General features: G+C 37.4%; 1 protein-coding gene across 2 annotated transcripts in view; it reads right to left on the bottom strand.

Annotated features, from left to right (window-relative positions):
- SCD1 (stomatal cytokinesis defective / SCD1 protein (SCD1)) overlaps window positions 1–27,114 on the bottom strand; it is a 329,677-nt gene that overhangs the window by 101,570 nt on the left and 200,993 nt on the right. For both annotated transcript variants that reach the window (XM_089807297.1, XM_089807298.1), the window contains exons 22-23: window positions 3,272–3,527; window positions 2,887–3,098 (exon numbers count right to left, since the gene is read on the bottom strand). In XM_089807297.1, coding sequence (XP_089663423.1) covers window positions 2,887–3,098; window positions 3,272–3,527 — 468 coding nt within the window. The remainder of the gene's footprint in view (window positions 1–2,886; window positions 3,099–3,271; window positions 3,528–27,114) is intronic.

Here is a 27,114-nt window from a genome sequence, read left to right on the forward strand (position 1 = left end):
TTACTTCCTAGAACTGGAAGTAAGGCAGAATTCTAACAGCATTATACTTAATCAAGGGAAGTATACATTAGATATCTTGAAAAGATTTGCAATGTGAAACTGCAAGAAGGTCTTCTCCAACGGAGACTAATCTACTTCTCCAATGCAAACTAATCTACATAAACTTAAACAAGTAGCAGCAAAATCACCTTCCAAAGATTCTACTCTCTACAGACAAATGGTTGGGTCCCTTGTGTACTTGGTAAATACAAGACCTAATAATTGATATGTTGTTAACGCCTTAGATCAGTTTATGTGTGAACCAAAGGAGATTCACCTAGTTGTAGTCAAACAAATTATGAGATACTTACAAGGCACTCTTAACCTTGGTCTCAAATATGAGAAAGTTGACTTGAATTTACATGGATTCACAAACTCAGATTGGGGTGGAAATGTTAAGAATAGAAAAAGTACTTCCGGATGTTGTTTCAGTTTAGGATCAGCAATGATATCATGGATATGCTAGAAAACAGTCTTCAATAGCACAAAGTACCATAGAATCATAATACATTGCAGCAATGATGACCTCTCAGGAAGCATTTTGGCTTAGGAAGTTACTTGTGGGACTATTTGGTCAAGCCATGAGTCCTACGATTATTCATTGTGATAATCAGAGTTCCATCAAGCTTTTGGTGAATCCAGTGTTTCATGACAGGTCCAAGCATATTGAAATTCCTTACCATTATGTACGAGATATGATAGACAAGAATACTATAAAATTATAATACATTTGTACTACAAATCAGACAGCAAATAGTCTTACCAAACCTCTCTCTCGAGTGAAGATAGATCACTTCAAGAAAAGACTTGGTATGATTGAATTATAAAATTTTCTATTCTTTATTTTTATTAATAAAATAATTTTATTGTCAGGCTAATGACTGTTATGGGCTCCACCATCTATATTCATTATTTAAGAGGTGACGATCTCTAAGATAATGAATACTTGTACAAAAGACATTATGAGAGATGACGATCTCTTAGATAATGTGTTGACCAATAGAGAACTACTGTTAGATCTAGATGAGTTCAAGATCATTTGTGACACAAACATTTCTATGCCTGTGAATCACAACTTGGATAAAGGAAGAATTTATTCTTCAGACTTTATTATGTGTTCTGGTATATCTTAACTCAAGACCATGTTGTGATATGGGATTACCAATACGTATGAGTCACAACCTGGATAATGAAGAATTTAATCATGCTTCAAATTTTATCCTGTATGGTGCATTCCACGCAATACTGTCATCACTAGTATAAGTGATAAGTCATATCACAAGATGGTTATATGACGTAGTATTATGTGTTCAATAATACCACATGCTAAGAAGAAGATTCAGATAGATATAGAGTATCATTCTATGCGAATTCATTGTAATTGATGATGCTATATATGTTATCTCTCAGTATGAGTATCAAGTTGAGAGGGAGTGTTAAAACTATAACTTTGATCACATACTGGTCTGAATGTGCAGATCGCACAGAACTTAGCATTGATTAAGTACCTTATGAAATGCCTAAATTATATATTGTTCTTCCAAGACATGATTGGCACTCCTTGAAGTAAATAATTGTGTTATCCTTAACTAGTTTTAGTTAAGTTTTTTTAACATGTCCTTTACCTTGATTGGGTGGCGATCTTGAGGAAACATTCTAAGCTGACCTAGATTGGGTCATGCTCTTTTGGTAGGGTATTTAGGTAGGGTGTGGTTGAAGGTATAAGGACACACAAAACATAGAAGTCTGCTCCTTAATCAATACTGCCCTAAGACGACTTGCAGAAATTATAAGCATTTCCAGAGTTATATTTCTCCATTCAAACAAGACTCTATATTGAAGATTATCTACAGCAAGCATAAGAAAGGACAATCTAAGTCTGATTCACTTCAGAATTTGCAGAAACTTTACAATTATAATGTTACGTTTCTAAGTTGTACTATTTGGGTTCTAATTAAAAATTGCAATTGCAATAATTAGATGTGTTGTATATGGTTCCCTTGAGGGCACAGTAGACTCTTCCAAATAATTGTATGAGCTGTAAACGCATCTAAAGTTCAAAATCTGTATAGGCATTTTTGGTATTGCACGGTGCCCCTGGTGTGGTAGGATCCTTGTGCACGTAACTCCTCTTTACATGTTGAGCACTAGGGGATGTGTCACTCAGATCCTTCAATGGTTTAGAATACCTCTTCATGGCTTTTCTCAGGCCTAAATTATATAAATTGAAGTCTTAGGAAAGAAATTTTATCACCACAAATCTAGAGTGTGGTTGTGCTGCATGTTTACTCAGTTATTTTTGCAACATCAAACTGGTGGATCCCTTCATTGCATTTGCAATCTTGTTCTAAAAATAATATAGTGAGAAACCTCAATCTAGTGTTATGCTTTTACCAAAAGGAATTTCTCAGGGTATATCCAATGTTAAATTGCTTGTAGATTATATTGTTACTGTTGTTAATCTCAATTTTGGTCTAAAGCCTCTGTATCTTTGATTTATATCAATCACTAAGATCAGTCTTAAGATAAGTTGGTGAGTATGATCAAGATTTTTAACCCCTTGACTGAAAAATATGAACAAATTGCATTGATGGTTGCCTCACTGGACTCTTGTAGATCAGAAGTATGACGTTCAAATATAAGTCCATAAATATCTTCATCTCCAATGACAAGTGTATATTAAATACAGTCTCTTCTTTAAAAGTAATTCCAGACAAGTATTAACGTTGATGTACAGCTTAATGCAGTTTATAAAGAAGCCCAAATGGCCCGTGCAATGTGAGTTTAAGTAAACTTGAACCAATTGAAGGATTTTAAAAAATGAATCGAAAGAAAAGTAAATCATACCGTGCAATCAACACTCCCACTAATGAAATATCCAGCATCCTCTTGATCACTTGTCAGGTCCCAAACTTCGCTTCTTGTAATTGCATGAAGAGCAGTAATAGACCCTTTATGTCCCCTGAGAATACGGACACCTGAATGACCCCTCTTTGGCACAATCACTGGGATATCTAACTTTCGTGATGCTGCATTATTTTTTGTGCTCTCATTTGGCACTGCCATAGAAAAGCCAAGGAAAAGCAAATTAATTATATTTCTCTGATTGTCACTAATTACACTGCTGACAAAAAATCTTAAAAAAGAAGAATCTGTACCGCCATAGCCAATGCTCAAAATAATCTGCTGTTAACTGTTAATGAAATATTCAATTCTTAACGGCAGAATATACCTAAGCTCCCACTGTTTGATGCCCCCCTTTGTCCTCCCCCTGCTGCATTTCCCCTTATAGATGGATCTCGACTAAACATGCTCTGTACCCAGCTCCGTCCTAAACCTGACGCTTCAGCTGGTTGTTGACTCTCGTCCACAGAATCCTGTGATTGAGTGTGCTTACCGGCTGATAACAACTGTGGATGTCCTGGCAGCACACCCCAGTAACCTTGTCGGACTTGTTGCATATATGATAACAAGCCCCTAAGCTTAATCTGTAAAACATTGAAACCAAATCAAAAAATCCATAAATATGATGAATTTCATCAAAACAAAAAGATTTCAAATATAATACTTTTTCATTTGGTCATTGCCTTAACTATACAAACTTTTGTATTTACATTAGAATGTATTCCAATGTGTCAGGATTAGAATTCTTAAACTGATCTTTGATATTCGTACTTTGCCTCTTCATCTCAGCAAGGCAGGATCAAAGATAAAAGATAAAATTATACAATCTTTTAATATTTTAATAACAAAAATATTCCAAATTTTGAAATCAAAACAGAAGGAGAATATGTAGTGAAAATATTTAAATGTACATCTTACAGAAGTACCATGGAATTCCATGCATAAAACTGGTTTTTTTGTAGTTTCATATGATCCCTTGAACACACAAACATGTGCACATGTTCACAAACACTGGAATAAAACTGCAGCTATCGTGTGTGTGTGTGTGTGTGTGTGTGTGAGTGAGAGAGAGAGAGAGAGAGAGAAGTTCCAAGTGAACCTGAAATATCTTTAGTCCAAAATAATTAAAATCAATTGTGCTGCATCAGATTGGCAGAGTCAGCCAAAATCTACTTAATTCCAAAATGTTAAACTGTATAAAAATAATTCAAAAAATGAAACTGCACATTATGGAACATAAAACATCCTTAAATTTTATGCTACAATGCTGGTTCGGCTTCAGGTTCAAGTTCAGATTCAATGAACCTGTTTGCCATTAGAACAAAATTTTGAAAAGGGGTTTGTGTGTAATGTCCCCATTTTTAGCAAGTTCCTGCAGTTCGCTTGGTCAGTTTATCATCACGACCCTCATGAGCTGACAACGGGATTTGAGGGTCTTAGTTGTGGGGTTATAGGCTTTCCAGTTTTCAGGAACTTACTATTTATAGTAAGTCAACAATTGTGTTTCCGATGAGCTCAATTGTGTTATAGGAGTTCAATGATGTTCTCAGTTTTATTTCGGGCTCCTAGTTTGGACTCCAAGAATCTTCGAGGGAGTGTCTATTTATAATTTTATGGTAAGTCACCCCGTTTGATTCATTGATATCTTTCTTCATCAAGATCACTCCAGTGTTGTCAGATTTGGATTCTAATGATTCTTCAATCATTTTGTAAGAAGGGTGAATTATTATTATTAATATATTATTCATCTAAATGTGTTGAGGTTGTTACTTTTGTTGCTTTTGTACTTTGGCTACGTTAGTGTCATAGCTCGTTGGAACCAGGTTGGAAAGTTTTAGATCTTGGGCACAAGAAACAGTGGCCTTGTATGTGATAATGTTCTGATGTGGTTGAAAAGGTCATTTTTGGAAGCCAAAAAGAAATTAATAAATTATACTATATGGCACATTATAAAATAATGTTGTGTTGAGGAAGCTTCTTAAGTGAAGTTGAACTTGGAAAACTTTGTGCAAGGGGTTACAAATATGAGCTCATTTTGATGGAAAAGCATCTGATTATCTTATTTGTTTTTGTTGTCTTGCTCACGTTTCCAAGGTTCTGATATTAATGCCCTTTCTGACATATAAGGATTGGAGTTTTGCGTTGTGCATTGATTCCACAGCTCAAGTATTGTGGAAAAATTTCTAATTATTGCATCTTCCATTTCTATGCTACTGTTGCTTTGGAAGAAGCCTAGGCTGAGAGTTCTAGTGAGTAAAATTCTGAGAATTGTAAGTCCGAAAATTATGGGGGTCTTCTTACTGTTTGTTCTGTAGCTGGAAGACATCATTGTCTGAGAACTTAATTGCTAAAGGACCAATAGATTCTGAAGGGTTCGATCCTACACTTGGCATTGAGAAAACTGAATTTTGGCGTTACGGGTGTCAATAGAATTAGCTGCCATCCTAACCTAGGACTGCTATAGGTTGTCGTTACTGCATTTGAATTTGTGGATGCCCTGAGAAGTAAGCATACTGATATGCATTTGACTTGGTGAGACTGATGCCCAGCCTGGCATCTACAGGTTGAAGTTTAGACAACAATAACAGCCCTGTTATTCTGCGAATCAGGCTTATAACGCAAGGAATGCAATGTTTGCAATTGGAGCATTAAGCGGCTGCCAAGGATACCTGATTTGAGTCTAGTTGAGCATGTCGAGGCCCCCACAAGGATTTTCCATTCAGACTGGCATTGGAATTATTGCTGCAATCAACTTGAAGCTTAAGATTTCACAGGTTCCTATATCCTGATTCTTAATTCATAAACTATGGTTATTTGGCCTGACAATTAAACTATGGTAAAATCAAATTAAGCTTGAAGTGATAGGTCTCATTCGATTATTAAACCATTTTTCATCATATTGGTGAATAATTTCAAAGTTGAGTGAATTGCTTGTTACTTCAGAATCATAAATCAGAAGCCGGTTTATTCTGAAATTTGTTGATGGTATAGTAAATAATTTGCAAAATCCTTTCTTGCAATTTGATTATCAAAATCATTCAAAAAGATTGTCTGACATTTAAATTATCCGAGTGTGGAAATTTGCAACTGACGTAGTTGAGTAACATAGATCGGTTTCTATAAATGTAATAATATTGCCATTGTAATAGATATGTTCCAAATGCAGATCCCAACCTTTTATAAATATAAGGGTGAGACACATGTCTCTTCATGAGACATGTCTCTATGATTAATCATTATTAGTTAATATAAATTAACAATATAAATCACAATATAACATATTTATTAAATATATATATATATATATATATATATATATATATATATATATATATATATATATATATATATATATATATATATATATATATATATGCATCGTATCTTAAGATCAAATCAATCCAACTGTAGCTATAATCTTAATACTCCCTCTTAGCTAGGGAGGATTTGTTTATGGAACACAATATACTCTCAAGCATATGAAGATATGTCATCTCAAAGTGATATTCCTAGAATGGCATCTTTAGGAATATCAAAATAAATCCATCAACACTCACATATAAATATTAACATATATTACATATGAGTTGTGCTTCAATACAACACTCCCTCTTTAACAAAGAGTAAATTAAATCAATTATAATACAAGATTTGAACACCACCTTAAGTGTGGTCTATGATAGATTTAAGTTATGGTGTCCAGCAAGATCCAGCCCGAAGAACCATAACAATTTGATTTTCATGGTGTCCGGCAAAATCCGGCCCAAAGAACCATGATGAGTTAATTATCAAGGTGTCCGGCGAAATCCGGCCTGAAGAACCATGATAAGTTGGTTATCAAGGTGTCCGGCAAAATCCAGCCTGAAGAACCATGATAACACTTGCTCCAACACATTTCGGCGTTAGGAGATGGATCAACTATTGATAAAGTCATCACCTTACAATAGTTACCTTCTGGTTGATATGTTCGTTATCATGATTTCGAGCACTCTGTGACAACAACTTAATGAAGTATGTCATGATAACAAGTCTACCATTTATAAGACCATCACCTTACAATGGTTACCTTCTTTTTATATATGTCAATAAAAGATCGTCATCTTTTATTACATATCATATGTGAAATAGTAACGACCATGAACCAAGTCAAAAGGTGGTACAAAGGCTTTCACCTAAATTCTATCTCATTGAGAAGAATACATTACAATAAATTTTACTTAGAATATATCATTTACAAAGGGTTGCACCACAAAATTCTCTCTCTGAACATTGATCCTGGGAAGTTAGATCCTCTAATTAATTCCTCAGAAGCTTTCTTCATCCAAGGATGCCTATCAAACTCACTCTGAATCTGATATCAGTCTTATGATTTTCTAGTAATAAGTCAATTCTTCCTCATGATGCTCTCAAGAGTAGGCCCATTCAAATGATGTAGTCATACGCATGTATTTCTAGACTCCCTCTAAGTATAAATCTTCTAACCTCCTCCGTTGCTTTAGAAGAAGTGTCATACTCCCTCTTAATGTAGAAGAATCTCATAATCTCAACCATCAAGGATGTTTGCTTCACAAACTTCATTTTATCCATCTTGATCATTAGGGCCTTTGGAGCTACTATCATTAGATTGAGTCTGCACAAAATTATGTAGCATATGTAAAGTACCAACCTTCTTTTCCTGTAAGAATATCCTCAACATAAAGGAAAAGATCAAGGCAAATAACTCTTTATGATACACACAAAAATTTAAGAGAATACAGTGAATAGATTAATGTGATACTAAAAAATAAGAAATACTTATTTGTACATTAGCATCCTTGATACAAGTTGCTCCAATGAGGATCCATACGTAAGAAATCAGAAAACGTCTACATATAAGCATTTTTCAACCATGGGAATGAAACATTGGTTATTATTCCCCCCACAATGTAAAATATTCACTTATTCCATTTTATGGAATTTTCAGTCACTATTTAATCCCATGACCACTCACATAAAGATCTTTCATTCTTGAATGCAATCTTATATACTTCTATGATAGATTATGAGGCCTTCACAAGCCATGTTATTGACCATCACTTAGACCATCACTTTTCAAAATGTAAAGATTGTCTCCCCTCTCCAAGCTACACAAGGAGGGATAGTTTGATACTAGTAAATTTTGGTTTTAACCCCAAGTTAAATAATTTGGAGTGTGTATCTTATTTCAAACCTTTTGTGTTATTCTAGCCAGCAGGATATGCAAAGGGAGAAGCTAGAACGGGATCGGTATTTTCTAACTCACCAAAGGATACTAAGCAGCAAGCCCCTAGTTATGCATTGGAAAGCAATAGAAAATATGAAGTCAATTTAGAGAAGCTAGGAGAAGAGTTGGCACTAATAGTTGACTCTCAATTGTATGATGATTAGCTGATCACGAAATGTTATTTTAGTCCTGCAATAGATAATATGAAACCATTAACATTGAAAAGGTGATCATTTAATGAAGTGGGTCAAAATGATAACGAAAGAGATAGATATAACATGTTATCGAATATTCTCATCTTCTTCAATTTGCTCCAAACCTTCCGGCTAGAAATTGGATTTGAATGCCCTCTATGGATTTTAATCATGAATCATTGTAGAAAGATGTATTCCCACACTTAAACATTCGTTGATCATTCTAATGTCTTAACTTATATTCCATTAATTCCTAAATGGATCGTTGCTTATATCATTTTTCTGCATCTTTGAATCTTTAATATTCAATGCGATCATGACTAAATGTTGTGGATGAAAATATATTGCTGTCATAGGCTTTTGAATTTGACTCTTTCTAGAAGTCAGAATAATAAACTTCCGGTAAAGCTTCACAGTGAAGATATATCGAGATTCACATTTCTAAAAATTTATAATATTCAAACAAGTAGTTGATGTTATTTTCCTTTCTTAAATGATCTTTATAATAATATCTTTCCCTAATGTCACTCTAATGCCCTTTATTTCCTTTTAACATTGAAACAAACTATAGCCAGCACATTGAATGAACCAATAGGCGAGGGAAATATGAGTTAGTGAGTAGAAGAATTGAACATATTATACATCTACCAAAATGGCAGAAAATGGACATTAATGATTGTGTCTTCAATTGTATACAAGTAAATATTACTCAAATTTATATCTCAATACCATTTGAAGGAAGTGATTATCACATTGGGAAAGGATTGGATCAAAGACACCACCCATTCAAATAAGTAAAAATGCATGATTGCTACGTGGAACAGTGAATGCATACCTTTACATATGCTAATAAAACTTACCTTTACTCCCGAAGCCTCTATCTTCCTATCTATCTTGTCATTCTTATTAAGATCTGTCCACGTGGCATGTATAAAGGTGATCTTAATCTTTTATGGCTTTATCATTTATTATTGCCAACCATCCTCCTTAGTATTTACGTCAGGGAAATAACATGCTCGATTCCTTTTTACTACCTTCTCATTCGGTTGTGTCCACACGTAAGATGGTCTTCCCCATTATATGGGATTTTCTTCGTGTTCAGTTTGACTATGACCATTTGAGGGTACTACCTGTACCTACTAACCCTTCTACGTGGCATGCCTTGTATGCTTACTAGATTCACATTGACAGGATGGTAGTACAAGCTCTCCTAAAATACTTGATATTGCTACCTATTTTATAATCCCCCGGTCCAATGCTAATTCAAATCATTTGATTGTATCCAAGATATCCTCTTCTTTTTTAATCATTTTCCTTGTATTGACACTCTCTCCTAGACCCTGCCGACTCCTTCTTAATAGGCCGACTAATGTATATTACTTGTATTTCCTTTCTTATAATTTTTTTCTATACTTTGGTTATTAAAATTCAGGTAAAATGTCTCCATATGGGTCTCAATGTTTGCCTGACATGTGCAATGAAAATCTTGTAAATTATTATTTGATAACAACCCCTAATCCAATCACTTTCACTTGGGCCCACAGTCTAGCGATAAAAATACTAAACTCTTGAGGTCACCTTAATGAATGCTGAAATGCTACAAGTAGGTTGATGCCACGATCATTTAAACAATAGTGGATAGTTTCCAATACAAATATATTTGTTCTTCAATCGTAAAGGTTTCGTTGCTAAAGTGAGATCAATAGATGTGCTCTAGTATTTTGTAATGCTTATTTGATCCAAGCAAACATACTTAGTTTCCCAGTGTCGCTTGTCACAAATAAGGTTATTGTTTGCATTGGGTATCACACACCAAGGAATTAATATTTTAATAACACTTCAGCGCATCTTCAAGGAGTTACACAATGAAAGTATATTCACCCCTACTAGGAACTCAATAAAACGTGTATGAAAATTGATTCATCTCCAAAGATTGTCATATCTCTCCAATATCATTTATATCTCAGTCTATCCCTGTGTCTCACCACTCGCTAGAATCTTCTTATGTATTTGATGCTCTCCTTATTTGTTTTCGTTCCATCTATATCTTTTACATCATTTTCTTATCTGATAAATTATCACTATGTATAATACCATGTCTTTGATTTCTTTATTACATTTGCAACTTGGCTTTGATAACATGCTGAGTGACATGGATCGGTTTCTACAAATGTAATTATATTGCCATTGTAATAGATATGTTCAAAATGCAGATCCTAATCTCTTATAAAAATAAGAGTAGGAAACATGTCTCATGAACAGACATGTCTCTATGATTAATCATTATTAGTTAATATGTATTAACAATATAAATAACAATATAAAATATGTATCATATATATATATATATATATATATATATATATATATATATATATCAGCATTGCATCTTATGATTAAATCAATCCGACTGTAGCTATAATCTTAACAGTAGTTGTGAATCAATAAACATTCAAAGTTATTAGTATTGCATGCCAAATGTTTTGACAAAACGTCAGATGTCATGATAACTAGTGTTCATTAGAGTTATGATCTGATACGGGTTCTTATAGTAGTATCAGAGTAGTTCCATGCCATCCTGTGGGGTAAGAAAATATTTGTTATTTCAAATCTATAGTTGTATTTGGAGTGACCAGCACTCTTGTGTTATCCAATTATGGACAAACATAGGAGAACCAATAATTCTGCGAGTTGGCAGAGTAGTGTTGAAGATAGTGGAAAAATAAATGCCTTGAGGGAGACTATGGAAAGACTGAAGCTTCATCAATAGAGATTGGCAACGAGATTGTTAGATCCAAAGATGCTTGATAGGGCAACGAGGTATATGATTTCGGCTTTTAGTAGATTAGCACTGAGGATGCAGGGAAGAAGGCTTGAGTTCTCTTTGGTTGGCATTTAGGAGGTGGGCATAGTTGTGTTCAATACGGCACCCACTTGTCCTATCCATAGTTCTAATGATGGACTTTCCACACAAGGACATGTGGATGTGTCAATGCTTTTGGTTGACATCAACACTTAGTTTCAGCAAGTTGAGGATTCTAAGTTGTTGCTGCAGTTAGTAGAGAGGCAGCTAATGCAATTGTTACCACTGATTGTTCATCTTATCTCAAGGAGGGGATTGTTAGTAGATATTTATATGTCAATTGTCATAGTGTTTCTCCTAAGTGGGGGGGAAACATCTTTCTCAGATGGGATAGACAAGAGCATGGAGCTATCCAGCTATGATATTAGTGATTTGGATTGTTGTGAAGTCAGCAGATGTTGGTTTCTGATCCAATGTTATTGATTCATAGCCTGACATAGAGTCGTGTGCAAAATTAGGTGACAACACTTGAGGCTCTGCCTGGTGATGGAGATACTAATAGTATTGACATATGTAATGATTCCTTTGGGGATGCTATGAGCTATTGTGGGTCTGCTTTACCTTGCCAAATGATAGGTTATGACTCCTAGGAGGTTTTCGATGGGTCCCAGGATAGGGATTTACGAGTGTATTTTATGTTGAGCAAGAAGTAGAGTGATGCAAGAAGATTGATATAGCTAGAGCTTCCACTTCTTCAATGAGGAGTTGGAAGAGGTACCAAATAGTTGTATCTCGATTGCAAATGTGCGAGGACCAAAGTGCACAAGAGGTGAGCAATCTTGTACTGCACAGTTCAGATTCAATTTCCTATCATAGTGCAATTAGTGAGGTTAAGAGCTTGCATATGAGGCAGGGGTTACAAAGGCATCATCTAGCTAGTCAGCTGAGGGTGAGTAATGGTGACATTTCTTCAACTCTTGTGCATTATCATGTTATTTGTCAGATGTTGGCCGCATGTAGTTGGGGTACTACTATGGTAGATGAGCACAGTGATAGTAGACTTCCCCTAGCAGAGGTTCATGCACTTCGAGAGGTTGTTAGGATCTTGAAGCATAATTATTCACAATCAATTGCTGACAGAGATTACCTTACGGAGTGAGGTGACACCTATTATAAGGCGTTGTTCTGAAAAGAGAAGGTGGTTGAGCTCACCCAGGAGCTTAATGCGACTATGGACTCTCTTGAGTGTACTCAATTGGCTCTTCAAAAATCACAATCATGGTTGGATGAGGTTACCATGGAGTTGGAGCGTGTTGTCGGTAAATGTATAATGTACCCGACGGGTAGAGTAGTATCCGAACGGGCACGTGATGCTTGAGTCACCCCTTCGGAAAGGTATATGTACACGTCCGAGATGGACTTTGGAATCATCAGTTATAAGGAGAGACCATTGTAGTCATTGTAATCGGATTGTAATCTGCAAGATAATACATGAATAAAGTACCTGTTCTAAATTGAATCGCATTATACATGTGTTGAACTTCTTACCCTATGCGGTAAACATTTGGCGTCGTTGCCAAACGAACCTGGAACAAAGGAATGATATGAAGATTGATGCCGAATTTGCCAAACAAAGATCGGAATAAGATGAAAGATAAGAATGAACTAAGTACAGCAAAAGAAATTTTAATTTTAACACAGCAAGCAGAACGCAGACAGAGACTTCAGCAGATTGCTGAGGGGCACCAAAGGGGTGAAGAGGCACAGACGGAGAGAGTGCACTCACCTAGTAAGCTTAGGAGTGTCGAGGAATTGCTCAAAGAAACTCGACAATGCTTGAATTTGGTGGAGGAAACAAGGGAAGAATTCCTTAACCTGTATACGCCGAGGGGAGAGTGTCCGAACGGAAGGGAAGCAACTTGCACGGCTCGGAGTGCCAAGGGAGCACGAGCATGGAGGGATCTCTTCGTTCCTGATATACTGGACGAACGGATACAGGCGGAGAATAGAACATCACTTGAAGACTTGTCACCAGACAACGCGGTTGTTGGGAACAAAACTGTTGTCCAGAACAGCGCGGAAGTCCAGAACAGCGCGGGAGCACAGAACAACGCGGGAGTCCAAAACAGCGTGGGAACTCAGAACAGCACGGGTACACAAGTACCTCAGAATCAAAGACAAGTAACAATGGCTGGCCCTAAAGAAAAGTTACCCAAGTTTCACGGTGATGGTTCAACAAACCCTACCAGACATTGTAAAATGTGTGAAACCATATGGACGGCAAATGGTGTGACGGATGAGGATGATTGGGTAAGACAATTTCCAGCGACCCTACGGGGTGTGGTGATAGACTGGTTTTCTGACACTGGTCCTCAAAAACTTAATACATGAAAGAATGTTAAAAAAGAATTTATAGCAGAATTCAGATTAGTCTGAGATGATAATGAAATAGTGGCAGAAATCTACAGCACCAAACAAGGAAAGAATGAGACAGTCCGAACCTATGCCAAGCGACTGAAGGAATTGATCGGAAAGATGGAGAGTCAACCAACGGATGGGTTGAACAAACGATGGTTCATGGAGGGGCTACGGTCAGCTCTTAAAAAGAAAATGAAGATTGTACAACCGTCATCGTACACCGATGCATACACTCGTGCCATGGATTTAGAAAGCGAATAGAAAACGAGTAAGAAGAAGAAACATAAGTCCTCTGATTCAAATGATTCATCCTCGGAGAGTAGTAGCAGTGATGAGGAATCAAACAAGAAGGTGAAAGCGCTACAGAAAGACATGCAGCAGATGATGAAAGAATTCAAAATTTTGAAAAAGAATCCAGATACAGTAAAAGGAGAACTGTGGTGTACAGATTGCAAGGAGGATGGACATACGAAGGGTTCATGCCCGAAGAAGCAGTTTTGTGACATCTGCCAGGTGGCGGGGCATTCCCTGAAAGAATGCCCGTTTAATTTGAAAGCAAAAGGACACCAGCAAGTGTTACTAACACAAGAAGCGTCGAACAATAGCAACAACGCGGGCAATGATGCAACTTCAGGTGGATATCGATATAATAATAGAGGCAGAAGGGGTGGAAACAATAACAACAACAATGGAGGCCGAAGTAGAATACAATATGATGCAAGTGGAAGGCCGATGATACAGTGCCGGGCATGTAATCTTTGGGGTCACTTTGCGAGGGACTGTACTACGAAGGAGGCACCGCAACTACTATGCAAATGGTGTGGTCCAGGGGACCATGAAGATTCAAAGTGTCCAAAGCAAAGCGTAAATTTATTAAGTATTGAAACAAGTAATGAGAACGTGTTGGCGATCATACGGGAACAGGAGAGGAAGGCAAAATATCCGAATGCGGAAGAAGAGAAGGCGAGGTTACAAAAAGCCGGAACAAAGATAGAGAAGCAGATGAGAGCGAGAAATCACAAGTAAAAGACATTGCGGAAACTCCGAAGAGAAGCTTGGCGGAACAAGACATGGTGAAATAGATAATGCAAACGGAAGTGCCAGTTAAATCAAATGATCATCTTATTACTATGCCAAAGCTGCGTACGGCCATTATAAATATGACACCATTCCCGAGAGCAATGGAGGAAGCACAGGATGGCCAAGAGGAAACAAAGAATATCGAGGAAAAAACCCCGGCGGCAACAACAGATCCGATGTTGCTAGCACTGAGAACGGGTAGACACCCAGCAGTAGTGGAGATGGGCATTCTAGGTACGGTGTTAACGGATACAATAGTCGATGGAGCATCGGGAGTAAACGTGCTACCGGAAGATATCTGGAAAAAACTGGGACAACCTACACTATGGCCACCCACCTTTTAGTTACTTACAGCAGATCAACATGGGATAAAACCCTTGGGCACTCTAATGGTGCAGCTGGTAACAACTGGAACACAACCATTTTTACTGGATTTTGTAGTTATTCCATTAAAGAGAAGAGGGTATGACGCCATCCTAGGACGGGGGTGGTTGCTGCAAGCTAAGGTATAGCATGATTGGAAAAGGAAGACCTTGTCAATGGACAAGGTAGGTAGGAGATTTATAATCAATTTGCATACACGGATGGTAGGAGAAGAACCTGTGTCGTCGGACTCAAAAGGCCATGGCGAGAGTGATGACGAAGGGAAAAAGAGGATGGAACCAGATGATGAAGGGGTACTGAGAATAGGAGGGTCAACTGATGACGACTTAGATTCCGTGAATGGACTGCTATATTGGCAAATGGAAGACTATGAGGTCTTTCCGAGCAGCAATATTTTGAGTATCGAGGAAGGAAAAGAAGGCCATGAGTTTCCGAAGGAGTACAGTGAACTGAAGGAGGGAGAAGCGCAGGTGGATGAAACACCTGCCCATACATTCAGTAAAGATAAACCAATAAAGTATGAAGAGTCGACAGTGAAAACAATGAACTCGGGTGATAAGGAAAATCCGAAGAACATTTGTGTAGGAGATGATTGGAACCCAGTATTGAAGGCAGCAGCTTGGACGTATAAAGACTTAAAAGAAGTACCACCAGAGCTATGTGTCCACCGGATACCATTAATCGAAGGTGCGTTATCTGTACGGAAGCGGCCGTACCGAAGGAATAAGAACTATGCAGCATGGGTCGTGGAAGTTGCACAAAACAGGTGGAAGGTATGGCGTCAGAAGCGTTTAAAATTAAACAGATTTCAACCTGGTCAGTTAGTACTGAAGTATAATGGACGAAATGAAATAAGGCCTGGAAAATTTAAAGTTAAATGGGTTGGACCGTACAAGATACGGGAAGTTGGGTATAACAGAGCAATTAAATTGTGGACACTGCACGGAAAAGAAATACCAGATGCCATAAATGGATCAAAGTTGAAAATATATAGAAAAAGAAAGGATCCTCCGTCGACAAACAACTAAGCGAAGAAAAGATGTCTGTAAATAATGTATATATATATGAAATGTATATTTTGAAGTGTATATAGGAAGTGTAATTATATGATAAAAGAGTAAAAGAAGAGATACATGATATCATCTTTAATCGAATTTATATAAACATACCATAGAGAGATAGAAAATATGAAGAAACAAAATAATATAATTAAGTAAATCTTTGGAGGAAAAGGCCGTACGGCCTGAGAAAGAAAAGAGGAGCAGTTTATATACCCGTACGGCCCTCCTAGATAGCCGTACGAAACTTTTGAGAGAAACAGAACAAAATAAGACTAAGGAGAAAGCAATAATAAGTGAGTTTATGAATTTGTAACTCGAGCCTGTAACCGGAGTGGGGGTGCAGAAGGTTGACAAACAGGAGAATTGTTTGGAGTTGTAAGGGGGGGGAGTTTCGCATGACCGTACAGCCAAACTAAGACCATACGGCCTTCTATTATGACGTACGGCCCTCCCTCCTGACTGTACGGCCCCCTTCATTAAATAAAATAAAAAATAATAAAAGCATAACAAGACACTGAGGTAAGAAATCAAATAAAGAAAAAGTTATGATTATCAAACAACTCGCAGAATCTGAAGATACATACTGTACGGCCTTCCATCTTGACCATACGACCCTCCATCTTGACCGTACAGCACCCCATGAAATAAATACAAAAACATAACGAGACGCGGAGCAAACTAAGGGAAGGAGGAACAAAGTAAGAGCCTCTCAGTCCGTACGGCCCTATTGAGAACAAGGAACAACATCACCGTACGACGTATGGACAGGAGCAAGAAACAAAAGACCGTACGGCCCTTGGGCAATGAAGACCATCTATTATCATCCAACAATAAAGAAGTTGTGCATACATACTTATTAAGAGATGATCAGCAGAGGGGCGAAAATTGTAGTTCAAGAAGGAATGCAGACCATTTTTTTGGGTACGAAGGAAAAAGAAAAGTGTTTTGATTATCGAAGTCTGGGTTTCTCAAAGTCAAGGATGGCGTAGTAGGAGAGGTTAATGGATCAGGGCAATTGTTGAGATTAGTTTTTATCAGTTTTCTAGCGGGTGTGAACAATGGATACAAGCTGGTGACACCATCTTTTTAGGAGAAGTCGTACCATTAACTGGAAGGCTGAATTCAAAAATCCGTGCAGTACGGAAGCTGGCAAAATTTGTGAACAGTAATTGCCATAATGGTGTGGCATTTATGCAGTCTGCAGGAAAGAGGAAGTGGAAGAGCTAAAAATAAAAAATAAAAAAAACGACGACAGATTGAAACAGTTCGAAATGAGTAATGCATAATGCCAAAGGGAAGGGTAGACATAAGCAGTTGCCAGAAAGAGTGTGGAATCGGAAAAAAATGACAGATATGGTGTGTTTCATGTAGTTTTGTGTGGGTTTTGGAGTGCTAATTTGGTCTTGGCGGCGAGGGGCGCTGCCCTAGGACCCCGTTGGGGGCGTTGCCCCCTAGACCCCCAGTCGTTGCGGATATCAGTCATGGGAAGTGTGACCAGTTGATGAGACCTAGAGCTGCTGCTGTAGGCATGAGTGTTGTGTGTCAGAGGAGGCACTTGGAGTAGGTGTTGGGCATGAGGCTGTCTTGGTGGATGTGTAGAGAGCTTAGGAGGAGCTGATCATCCAGTTGAAGGCAGTATCAAAACACTTGGCTCAGTGTAACCAGGAGTTGGAAACAGAGAAAGCAGCACAGGTGGCTATCAAGGTCAGCTAAGGAGATAGTATTGTGTTAACAAAGGCTACAGATACAACATGGGTTGGAGACCAGTTTGGTGCAGGCATAGGATGAATGTGAAAGTGATGCGACAGAAACAGATCTATCTTGTTGTAGTTAGTCAATTAATGTATTTTGTTATTAATTTGTCTCAGATATTTTGTAATTATCGTCCGGAGACGACCTTTCTTTTGGGGGGGGATGATGTTGTCGGTAAATGTATAATGTACCCGACGGGTAGAATAGTATCCGAACGGGCGCGTGACGCTTGAGTCACCCTTCTGAAAGGTATATGTACACGTCCGAGATGGACTTTGGAATCATCAGTTATAAGGAGAGACCATTGTAGTCACTGTAATCGGATTGTAATCTACAAGTGCATACATGAATAAAGTACCTGTTCTGAATTGAATCGCATTATACATGTGTTGAACTTCTTACCCTATGCGGTAAACAGAGCGGGTACAGTTGACACCAGCCCGAAACCCTATTCAACTCCATATTGTGGTTGGTGGTTAGTTTGCTTCTACGGTTGGGGATGAGGGACGTGATGATGTGGTTGTCAAATTGGTCCAGGATATGGGTGCAATAGGTATGGAAGAGGTGAGAGCATCAATCGAGGGTTGCAGTGTGGTTCTTGTTGGGCCATGTTTTCAAAGGGATCAAATGTGGATTGCAGGCGAGTGGGTTGATGCTTCCACATATAATTTCTACTGCACTGAGTCATTCATGGAGTATTTACTTGAGAATTCAGATTTATGTGAGGATTCATACAAAGTGTATACGTGTACTCTCATCCAGGGCTCTCATGCTATTCGGAGGATAGTGGGAGAGATTGTAGAGACTTTGTCTACAATGCTTCCCACAGGGATATTGTAGTCGGGTTTGTTGAGAGAGTTGCCCAAGATACTGCCCAAACAGTAGAGTGGAGTTAGAGAGTAAAGCCATCTCATGATTCCCACTTTAATATTGATAAGTCATTGACAGAGATTGGGGCTTTTTACAGGCATTACACAGTGAGGAGTGCTCATCATTTCACGTTTGAGCCACAGATAGAGGATTTGGTTTCACGTCGATGTGGATTGGTTCTAGTTTCATACCATCCATTATGCAATGGGTTAGCACTATCTCTTGCAAATGGGATCAGCATCTACAAGTTAGAACTCTAGTGAGTAATATTCTGAGAATTATAAGTCTGAAAATTATGAGAGCCTTCTTACTGTCCGTTCTGTACCTGGAAGGCATCATTTCCTGAGAAATCAATCACTAAAGGACCAATAGATTTCGAGGGGTTCAATCCTGCACTTGGCATTGAAAGGACTGAATTTTGGCACCATAGTTGTGGATAGAATTCACTGGCATCCTAACCTGGGACTGCAATACAGGTTGCCGTTTCAGCATTTGCGTTTGTGGATGCCCTGAGAAGTAAGCATACTGCTGTGTGTTTGCCTTAGTGAGACTAATGCCCAGCCTGGTGTCTACAAGTTGAAGTTTGGACACCCATAACAGTCCTGTTATTCTTCAAATCAGACTTATAATGCAGGAAATGCAGCATTTGAAATTGAAGCATTAAGTGGCTCCCACAGATACCTGATTTGAGTCTAATTGAGCACGTCCAGGCCAGCACAACGATTTTCCGTTCAGACTGGTGTTGGAACTATTGCTGCAATCAACTTGAAGGTAAAGATTTCACGAGTTCCTATATTCTGATTCTTAATTTGTAAACTATGGTTATTTGGCCTGACAATTGAAGTATGCCAAAATCCAATTAGGCTGGAAGTGATAGGCCTCATTCAATTATTACAAAATTTGTCATATTATTAGTGAATAATTTCAAAGTTCGAGTGAATTGCTTGTTACTTCAGAATTATAAATCAGAGGCCGGTTTATTCTGATTTTTGTTGATGGCATGGTGGATAATTTGCAAATCCTCCCTTGCAATTTCATTATCAAAATCATTCAGAAAGATTTCCTGACATAAGTTATCTGAGTCATGATAATTGTTATTCGTTAGCATTATGAGCTGACAAGTTCTTACAAACATGTGTGTGTGTGTCTATATATTTATGAAGCCTAGAAGCATGATTTATGATTAGAATGTCACATAGTATCATAAAAAAATTGAACACCATAAACTCGTAATTGTAGCATCATCAATCGTGATCATACCATCATAGCATCATATTGACTAATACTCAAGTTCAACATCAAAGATTCAAAACATCAACATCTCCAGTGATATATCATAGCATCAAGTTCCAATATCATAGTTTCAAGTTCTACTAATGGATTAAAAACTTATTAATATTCTTGTTCTTCATCGTCATCTTCTATTTCTACATTGGCATCAATTGACTTGGAAAGAGAGCTAAAGCCAATGGGATCAGCTGCACCACTAACATTACAGTGTCAAAATCTTCAAATTGATCAAATGCTAGTTGAGAAGTGGAAGCCAACATAAGCCTTTATTATCCATTTTTTAGGGTTGTGGATATTGTTATATGAAGCATAATCAGACTCAGAGATTAATTTCTCCCCAATTTTATCCATGCAACAAGATTTTTCAACAAGGGAATGGGGGTGCTAGATGAGGTCAAGGGACAAAGCCCGTTGGTGCTTCAATGATTTCTAGCCTGGTCTGCCTGGGTCCAACCTAGGCATGGTCTGGTTTGAACCACCCCCTGTGGGCTCCAACCTATCCAGGGCCATACGCAGACTGGAACAGAACCATGGACCAGTTCATATTGTGGCTAATACAGGGGCCCTTAGAGACAAACTGGACATCCTACTTCTAGGTATTAAAGAAAGCTAAAGATATTGGAATTTCGTCATAATTCAGAACAGAAGGCTGCAAAATGAAGTAGTGCAACAATGACTACTTTTTTAATAGAATATTGACAAGTAATGTAGAATTTGTTGATGACAAACTTTTAGGGCATCAAGGCATAATTGGATTGTCATGATTCTTGTAGCTACCATTTAGTTTTTTGCCTATTTTCATTCTTATCTCTCGCAGTGAGAGTTAATGTCATGGCCCCTCTTCTTTAGGTGGGACCTAATTGTGATTAAGCCTTATAGATCATGCAGTTTCTCACAAACTATTAAGTGAATGTGAGGGGGGACAATCTGTGGTGTGCTTCTGGCGCCACCCCTTGGCATGGACCTAATTTGGGTGCCATTCTATTTGAGCTGACATGGTTATTTGAGAGATGTTTTAACATAATATATAATCAGCAGTCTTGGAACACAATTAGCATAGATCAACTCATCTTACTCTTTCTTTTAGGCAATTCCAGATTAGAATTGGCTCCACAAGGTTTGTGGTTTAGGGGTTAAAAGTCCCTAGTCTGCACTGCCAATTTGGTGAAGTTTTCTTGGCAACCAAATTGGTAGATAAAGTCTACAATATTGAAAACACATCCTTTCAAACAAAGACAAATTGTATTCAACATATCCATTCATATGCATTTGGTGATTCCAATTACATAGCACTGATAATAATTTAAATTCCATATCAAAAACAGCAGATGGCATTAATACCAGCAACATGCAATGTCAATATTATTACCAGTGATTGGGCACATTCCTTGCATCTACAGATTCATGCTATCTGATACAAAAAAAATATCAAGCAAAATCCATAGCAGGAATAGCAGAAGATAAGCATTCAGCAGCAGTGACACATATATATGCCGTACATCAATGATAGCATCCATGAGCAGCGACAGACACATCAGCAGTACCATAACAGCAAGAGCATGCTCGAGGAACAATACATAAATATTGGAGGGAGAAGCGATGTATTTTGTGACACCATTCAGCCCATCATCAGCACTGACAGTGACAAAGACAGTGACCTCAATAAACAGACATATTGTCACAAGCACACCCAACATAAATACATCTGCATTTCGAGCATCTTGCCATCAAATATAGTAACATCATATCTCTGTGAGTCCCTATGTTGAATGATTGTTGGAAGGCTAAGGTGCAAGATTTCTTCCACCATCCTCATGATTGTAACAACATATCTACTTGTTTGACATTAATTAGACTCGCAAAGTTCTGGTCTATTTTTGCAGTTCTTGTCTATTCTGTTCTTTTGTATGTTTGGTGTATTCCAATCGTATTGAAGCCAACTTGCTGAGTTGAGAGCAATGAATGAGAGAAGATAGGACTACATAGTCTATCACAGGAGAAGATGCCACACCCTAAACACAATGGGAGATGCACAAGCAAATATGATGGTTATCTTGGACGATAGGATGGTAGAAGATTTGTGAGACTCCCAATTGCTTAGCTGGGATAAGTACTAATGGAGCTAATGGAGACAATAATGGTCAACGTGATAATCATGCACAATGATCCAATTCAAGGCTCATAATGCCTAACTTTCTCCCGAGGAATAGCACCAGGGGAATAACACTCCCTCATTGGTTGAGTTGCAAAAATAGTTCAAGCAAGATTGGCTTCATGGAGGTCTACAACTGGACATGTCTCTAAAGGACTACACAGAACTCAAGATGCGACATTTACCTAATAAGTGTAATAGAGACTGCAATAATGATATGAGGTGTAAGATCGGCGAGCTAAGCCTCTTCTTCAATGGATCCAGAAGACCATCAACACGAGCATGGGTCCAAATAGAGGATACATATTTTTGAGACTGCAATAATGATATGAGGTGTAAGATCGACGAGCCAAGTCTCCTCTTCTTCAATGGATCTAGACGACCATCGACACGAGCATGGGTCCAAATAGAGGATACATATTTTTAGCTCAATCCAATGCCTAAAGATGAAGCAATCAAGAATGCTACAATAAACCTTGATGGGATTGCTCACGAATGGTGGCAACATGGCATGGTAACATTATGGCATGATCAAACCAAATCCTATGCTGACCTTAGGGAGAGACTCATCAACAAATTTGAAGGGAAGGAAATGCAGCTCAACTTAAAGGAGTTGGCATAACTATGGCAAGGAGGACATGTGGGCATCTCTATTGCCGAATTCTTACTATTTTACTATTTATTTATATTATTACTATATTATTATTTATATTATTACTATTTTATTCATTTATTATTTGTCTGCATTTTAATTATATGATTCTTATTTTGACGTGGATATCACAATCCTTCCTTCTCAGACTTTGCTTGCCCTAAGGCAAAATAATCATTTATACATAACTTTTCTTGTAGAACTCTCATACAAGCATATAATTGGATGCAAGAAGATTTTTAGTATACATGGTAATGTATGAAAACACACCGCATACACAAAGTAGACATATGGATGCATGAAAACACCAAGCATACAAGTAAATGCATGCAATCGCGAAGCAGATGCAATGTAGACACATAACACATGCATTCTTCATTATTGTCTTATAGTTCACTAGAGTCAAGAAGATGATTTACAAATTTTACTTTTTCGATAGAATCTTGCAACCACACATGATCATTAGTACACATTGTCTAAGTTTGAGAGAAAATGTGAGTCATGATAGATTATTCCAATCCAATTCCATACTTACACACAAGGTGGCCTACTTAGAGGGATTCTTATTTTTTTTGCACTTAATACAATTCTTAGTCGAGGAGAACACTTAGAATGTAAACAAACTCCTTAGGCACCAAACTCAACAATCTTCCTCAATGTTTATGTGGATCCAAGCTCTTAATCCCATCTTAGAATAACCTCAAGGTAACTTGATCCCATATTGGTCAATCCTCAAGGAATCTTACAAGGACGTTGACCCTTACCCATCTCAGAATAACCAATTGGTTGGACTAGCTTGAATACACCTTTGTTCTCTCTCTGAGGCTACCTTTATAGGTAAGTAATAAACTACGTGTGAATTCAAAAGGTCATGATACAGAATTAGGAAGTATGTTGAGATACAATAGGGTGTTTATAACCAAGCACCAACAGCCTCCCCCAAGGTTTCTACAAAGCCAAGCCCTTAATCCCATTGTGGAGTAACCTCGAGGCAACTTGAACCCATCTTGGTTAATCCTCAAGGCATCTTACCGAGCTGATGATCGTTACCGATCTTGGAATGACCTATCAGTTGGATGAAACAGACCTACACTATATCTTGTTCTTCTAATTCAACATTATAATGAGTATGATGTTATGCACCAAATTAATATTAAAGTCAGAGGATGTGTAGGACACTTACCTCAATAAAGAATAATTATTGGTACCGAGATTTCCTTAAACTTGTTGATGGCTAACTCACCAAACAGATTATGCCTCAAATCTGCAGAATAGTTTTAGTTCCTCCTTTTATTGTGATTCCTCTTTGTTCCTTAATACTTTTATCAATTGCAAAATATATGAATTTGGCAATTAAGCCCGTAGTCTGCCATGCATACCACTCTTAAGTGTTCTTTGTAATAGCTGTAATGATTATTACTTCTAATCAATACTTTTGGAAGTTGTTGATATCAAATATCTAATTTCTATCGCTTGCTGCAATCCACTGTCTGTGTTGGCTACATAGTCTTTGATCATAAGTTTGGGCTTTTACTCAGGTTACTTGGCTTCCCTTTTTCTATCTTAACACACTTAGAATTCACCAAAGCCTGAACTATATTTAACCAACATCCATTCTTTTATTTTCTTTTTTGCAGACACGAAAATCAATCTCATTACTACTAGTGCAGGAACTCAAACATCATGATCATTGCCTTAAATTTTACACTGCTTCCACTGCAAAATATGGTTTCATTTTTATAACTAATCTGTGCTTTTCTTTGGTCACATGCCGATATGATTCAGTATTGTCCAAAACAGCGTTACTCTAGTTCAACGCACATGCACTATAAATGGAAAATAGCAAAGATTTGATGTCATGTGATTGTGAGCACACCAAAACTAATCAAACAGCCATTTTGGTATTCCAGGGACTCCCACGCATTCACCCTCAAAACTCACGGCAAGAAGTATTATTTTTACTAGTTCGGCCTTGAAAATAGACATCTTGACAAAACGTTGCACTCAGAAATAATTTGCACTATAATATTAAATTGTTGTTTCTCAATAATTGTATCCAGCTGACTATTCCATAACAGTAGGGGCGTGTATATTAAGTTCGATTATTTAGAGATGAAGGAATCATAACAACATATATCTTTTGTTAAACTGGAGGATGCTAGCAATCACGATATCCTGATCTTGGTATTATTTACTGAGCAACTACAAATATGCCTACATCTGCAGCTTGCATAGAGAATTCAAGTGTCGACCTCTGATAGTCAAAGGAATTTAACTCTAGTTTTCATTTTTGTCAATTCCTGTATATCAAAATTTTCTTTTCCTTCTGCTATCAAATTCTTCCTTTTGATCGCTGGAAGTGTGTTATCCCTAATTTTCTTCTTCCCATATCAAGTGTATCTTTTTTATTCTCCTTTCCTCCTTTGGTGAACCAATATCATCCCTATTTACTCAGATAGCCAAAGCAAGTACTGCTTCGTAATCAAATAAGGGTTGCACAAAACAAGGAGTTATGTATAGTTGATCCACTATCATGATTCAACATGACATCTACCAATGGTATGTGACTACAAGAAGATAGAGTTTGGTCAGTTTGCATCGATTGTCACCCTAATCGGCTTATACACTATGATGCCAATAGCTCCTGTACAGCAATGATTGTATATGCAATCTTGCAATTCACTATCCATCATGGCATGTCCACTGTGGATCTATGTATATTACCTATACGTGGTTTCCATGTTGTTCTCATTTGTTCCTTATAGTTGATTATATTAGCAGTTGGTTTTGTTGTGAATTTCTTTTAGGATGGAAGAATCATGGCTCTAATACCAATTGTAATGTCCCTTGCTAGGATTTTAATTAAATTAATGAATATTTCCTTATATAGCTTTTTGCAAACTTATTTACTTAATTTCCCATATTTTTGATTGATGATTTCTCAATGTTAATATTTCAATATATATGGTTTTTTATTCTTAGAGTCATGTCCTTTCATAAATAAATATTATATTTTATTAATAATTTTAAATATATTAGTTATATATATTATATTATAATAATATAAATTATATTTTCTATAATATATATATTTATTAATATTAATAATATTAATTTTTATACTATTACATAATATATTTACTTGATAATGCCAAAACTTCTCTTCTATGGTGGAGCACAAGGGTTTATGGTTTTACAGAGGATATGACGGCCATGCTGCTAGGTTTGGGCGCAGGGTTTTGCAGCAAGGCAAGAATGAGCCTTTTCGAAGACATGATGATTTCTCCTACACAACTCAATGGAAAAACCGATGGCCGTCTTCTAGTAGGAATGGGTGGCCTAATGCTCAATGCAAAGATCTTAGGTGTGGTGGTAGTGGTTCAAAACCGATGAAGAGAAATAGAATCCAGTTTGGGAATGGGAGGTTCAAAAATTTCTCTAGGTCTCCTCCTCATCTAGTGCAACACTTCATTTCTACAAATTTGGGTGGGAGAGTGGATTTTAGTTCAACTACTCAAAAGATGCAGAGACCTCAGGTGGTGAAAAATCAACAAAAGCAGAGCATTGTGGACCCAGCGGAAGAGAGATGCACAGTGGACAAGGTGAAGGTGGAGCTTCAATCTTGGCAGGAGTTGGTAAGCTTTTTGAAGAGTAATACATTCTTTTTGAAATGGGGTGGAAAATGGCCATCCATCAGCAAGCTTAAAGATTGGTGTAGTAAGAAATGGGGTCCAGTGAAAGACTATAAAACATTAGAGAATGGGTTTTGTATGATTACAATGGATAGTGCTCAGGATAGGGATTGGATTTTGACTGGAGGGCCATATTTTCTGGCTGGGATTGGTTTCTATGTGAAACCACGGGTTCCTATTTGACCCTATAAAAGAAGTTATTAAATCCTTTCCAATATGGATTGGACTAAGAAAACTTCCCCATGAATATTGGATTAATGAATGTTATCAACTGATAGGTAATAAGTTAGGAACATTTGTAACAACAATAGAAATGGTGGATAAGATAATTTTTCAGATGTTTCCCTGTACATGTGTAATCTAGAATGATAGTCACCTGGTACCAGAGATGGTGGAGTTGTACTCTGATGAAGGAGTCTGGAGATAGGCTCTATCCATAGAACATTTGTAGGTTTGTGAGTTTTGTCTTAGTGAGGACCATGATTCAGGTGATTGCTCAACGAATGAACGACTAAAGGAAGAGGAGGCAGATAGGCTTCTAAATAGAGCAATATTGTTATCCAACCTCTCTTCTAATCATC

The sequence above is a fragment of the Cupressus sempervirens genome, chromosome 10 (genome assembly GCF_028749045.1).
Source record: "Cupressus sempervirens isolate cs-2001-9-10 chromosome 10, ASM2874904v1, whole genome shotgun sequence".
Classification (NCBI taxonomy): domain Eukaryota; kingdom Viridiplantae; phylum Streptophyta; class Pinopsida; order Cupressales; family Cupressaceae; genus Cupressus; species Cupressus sempervirens.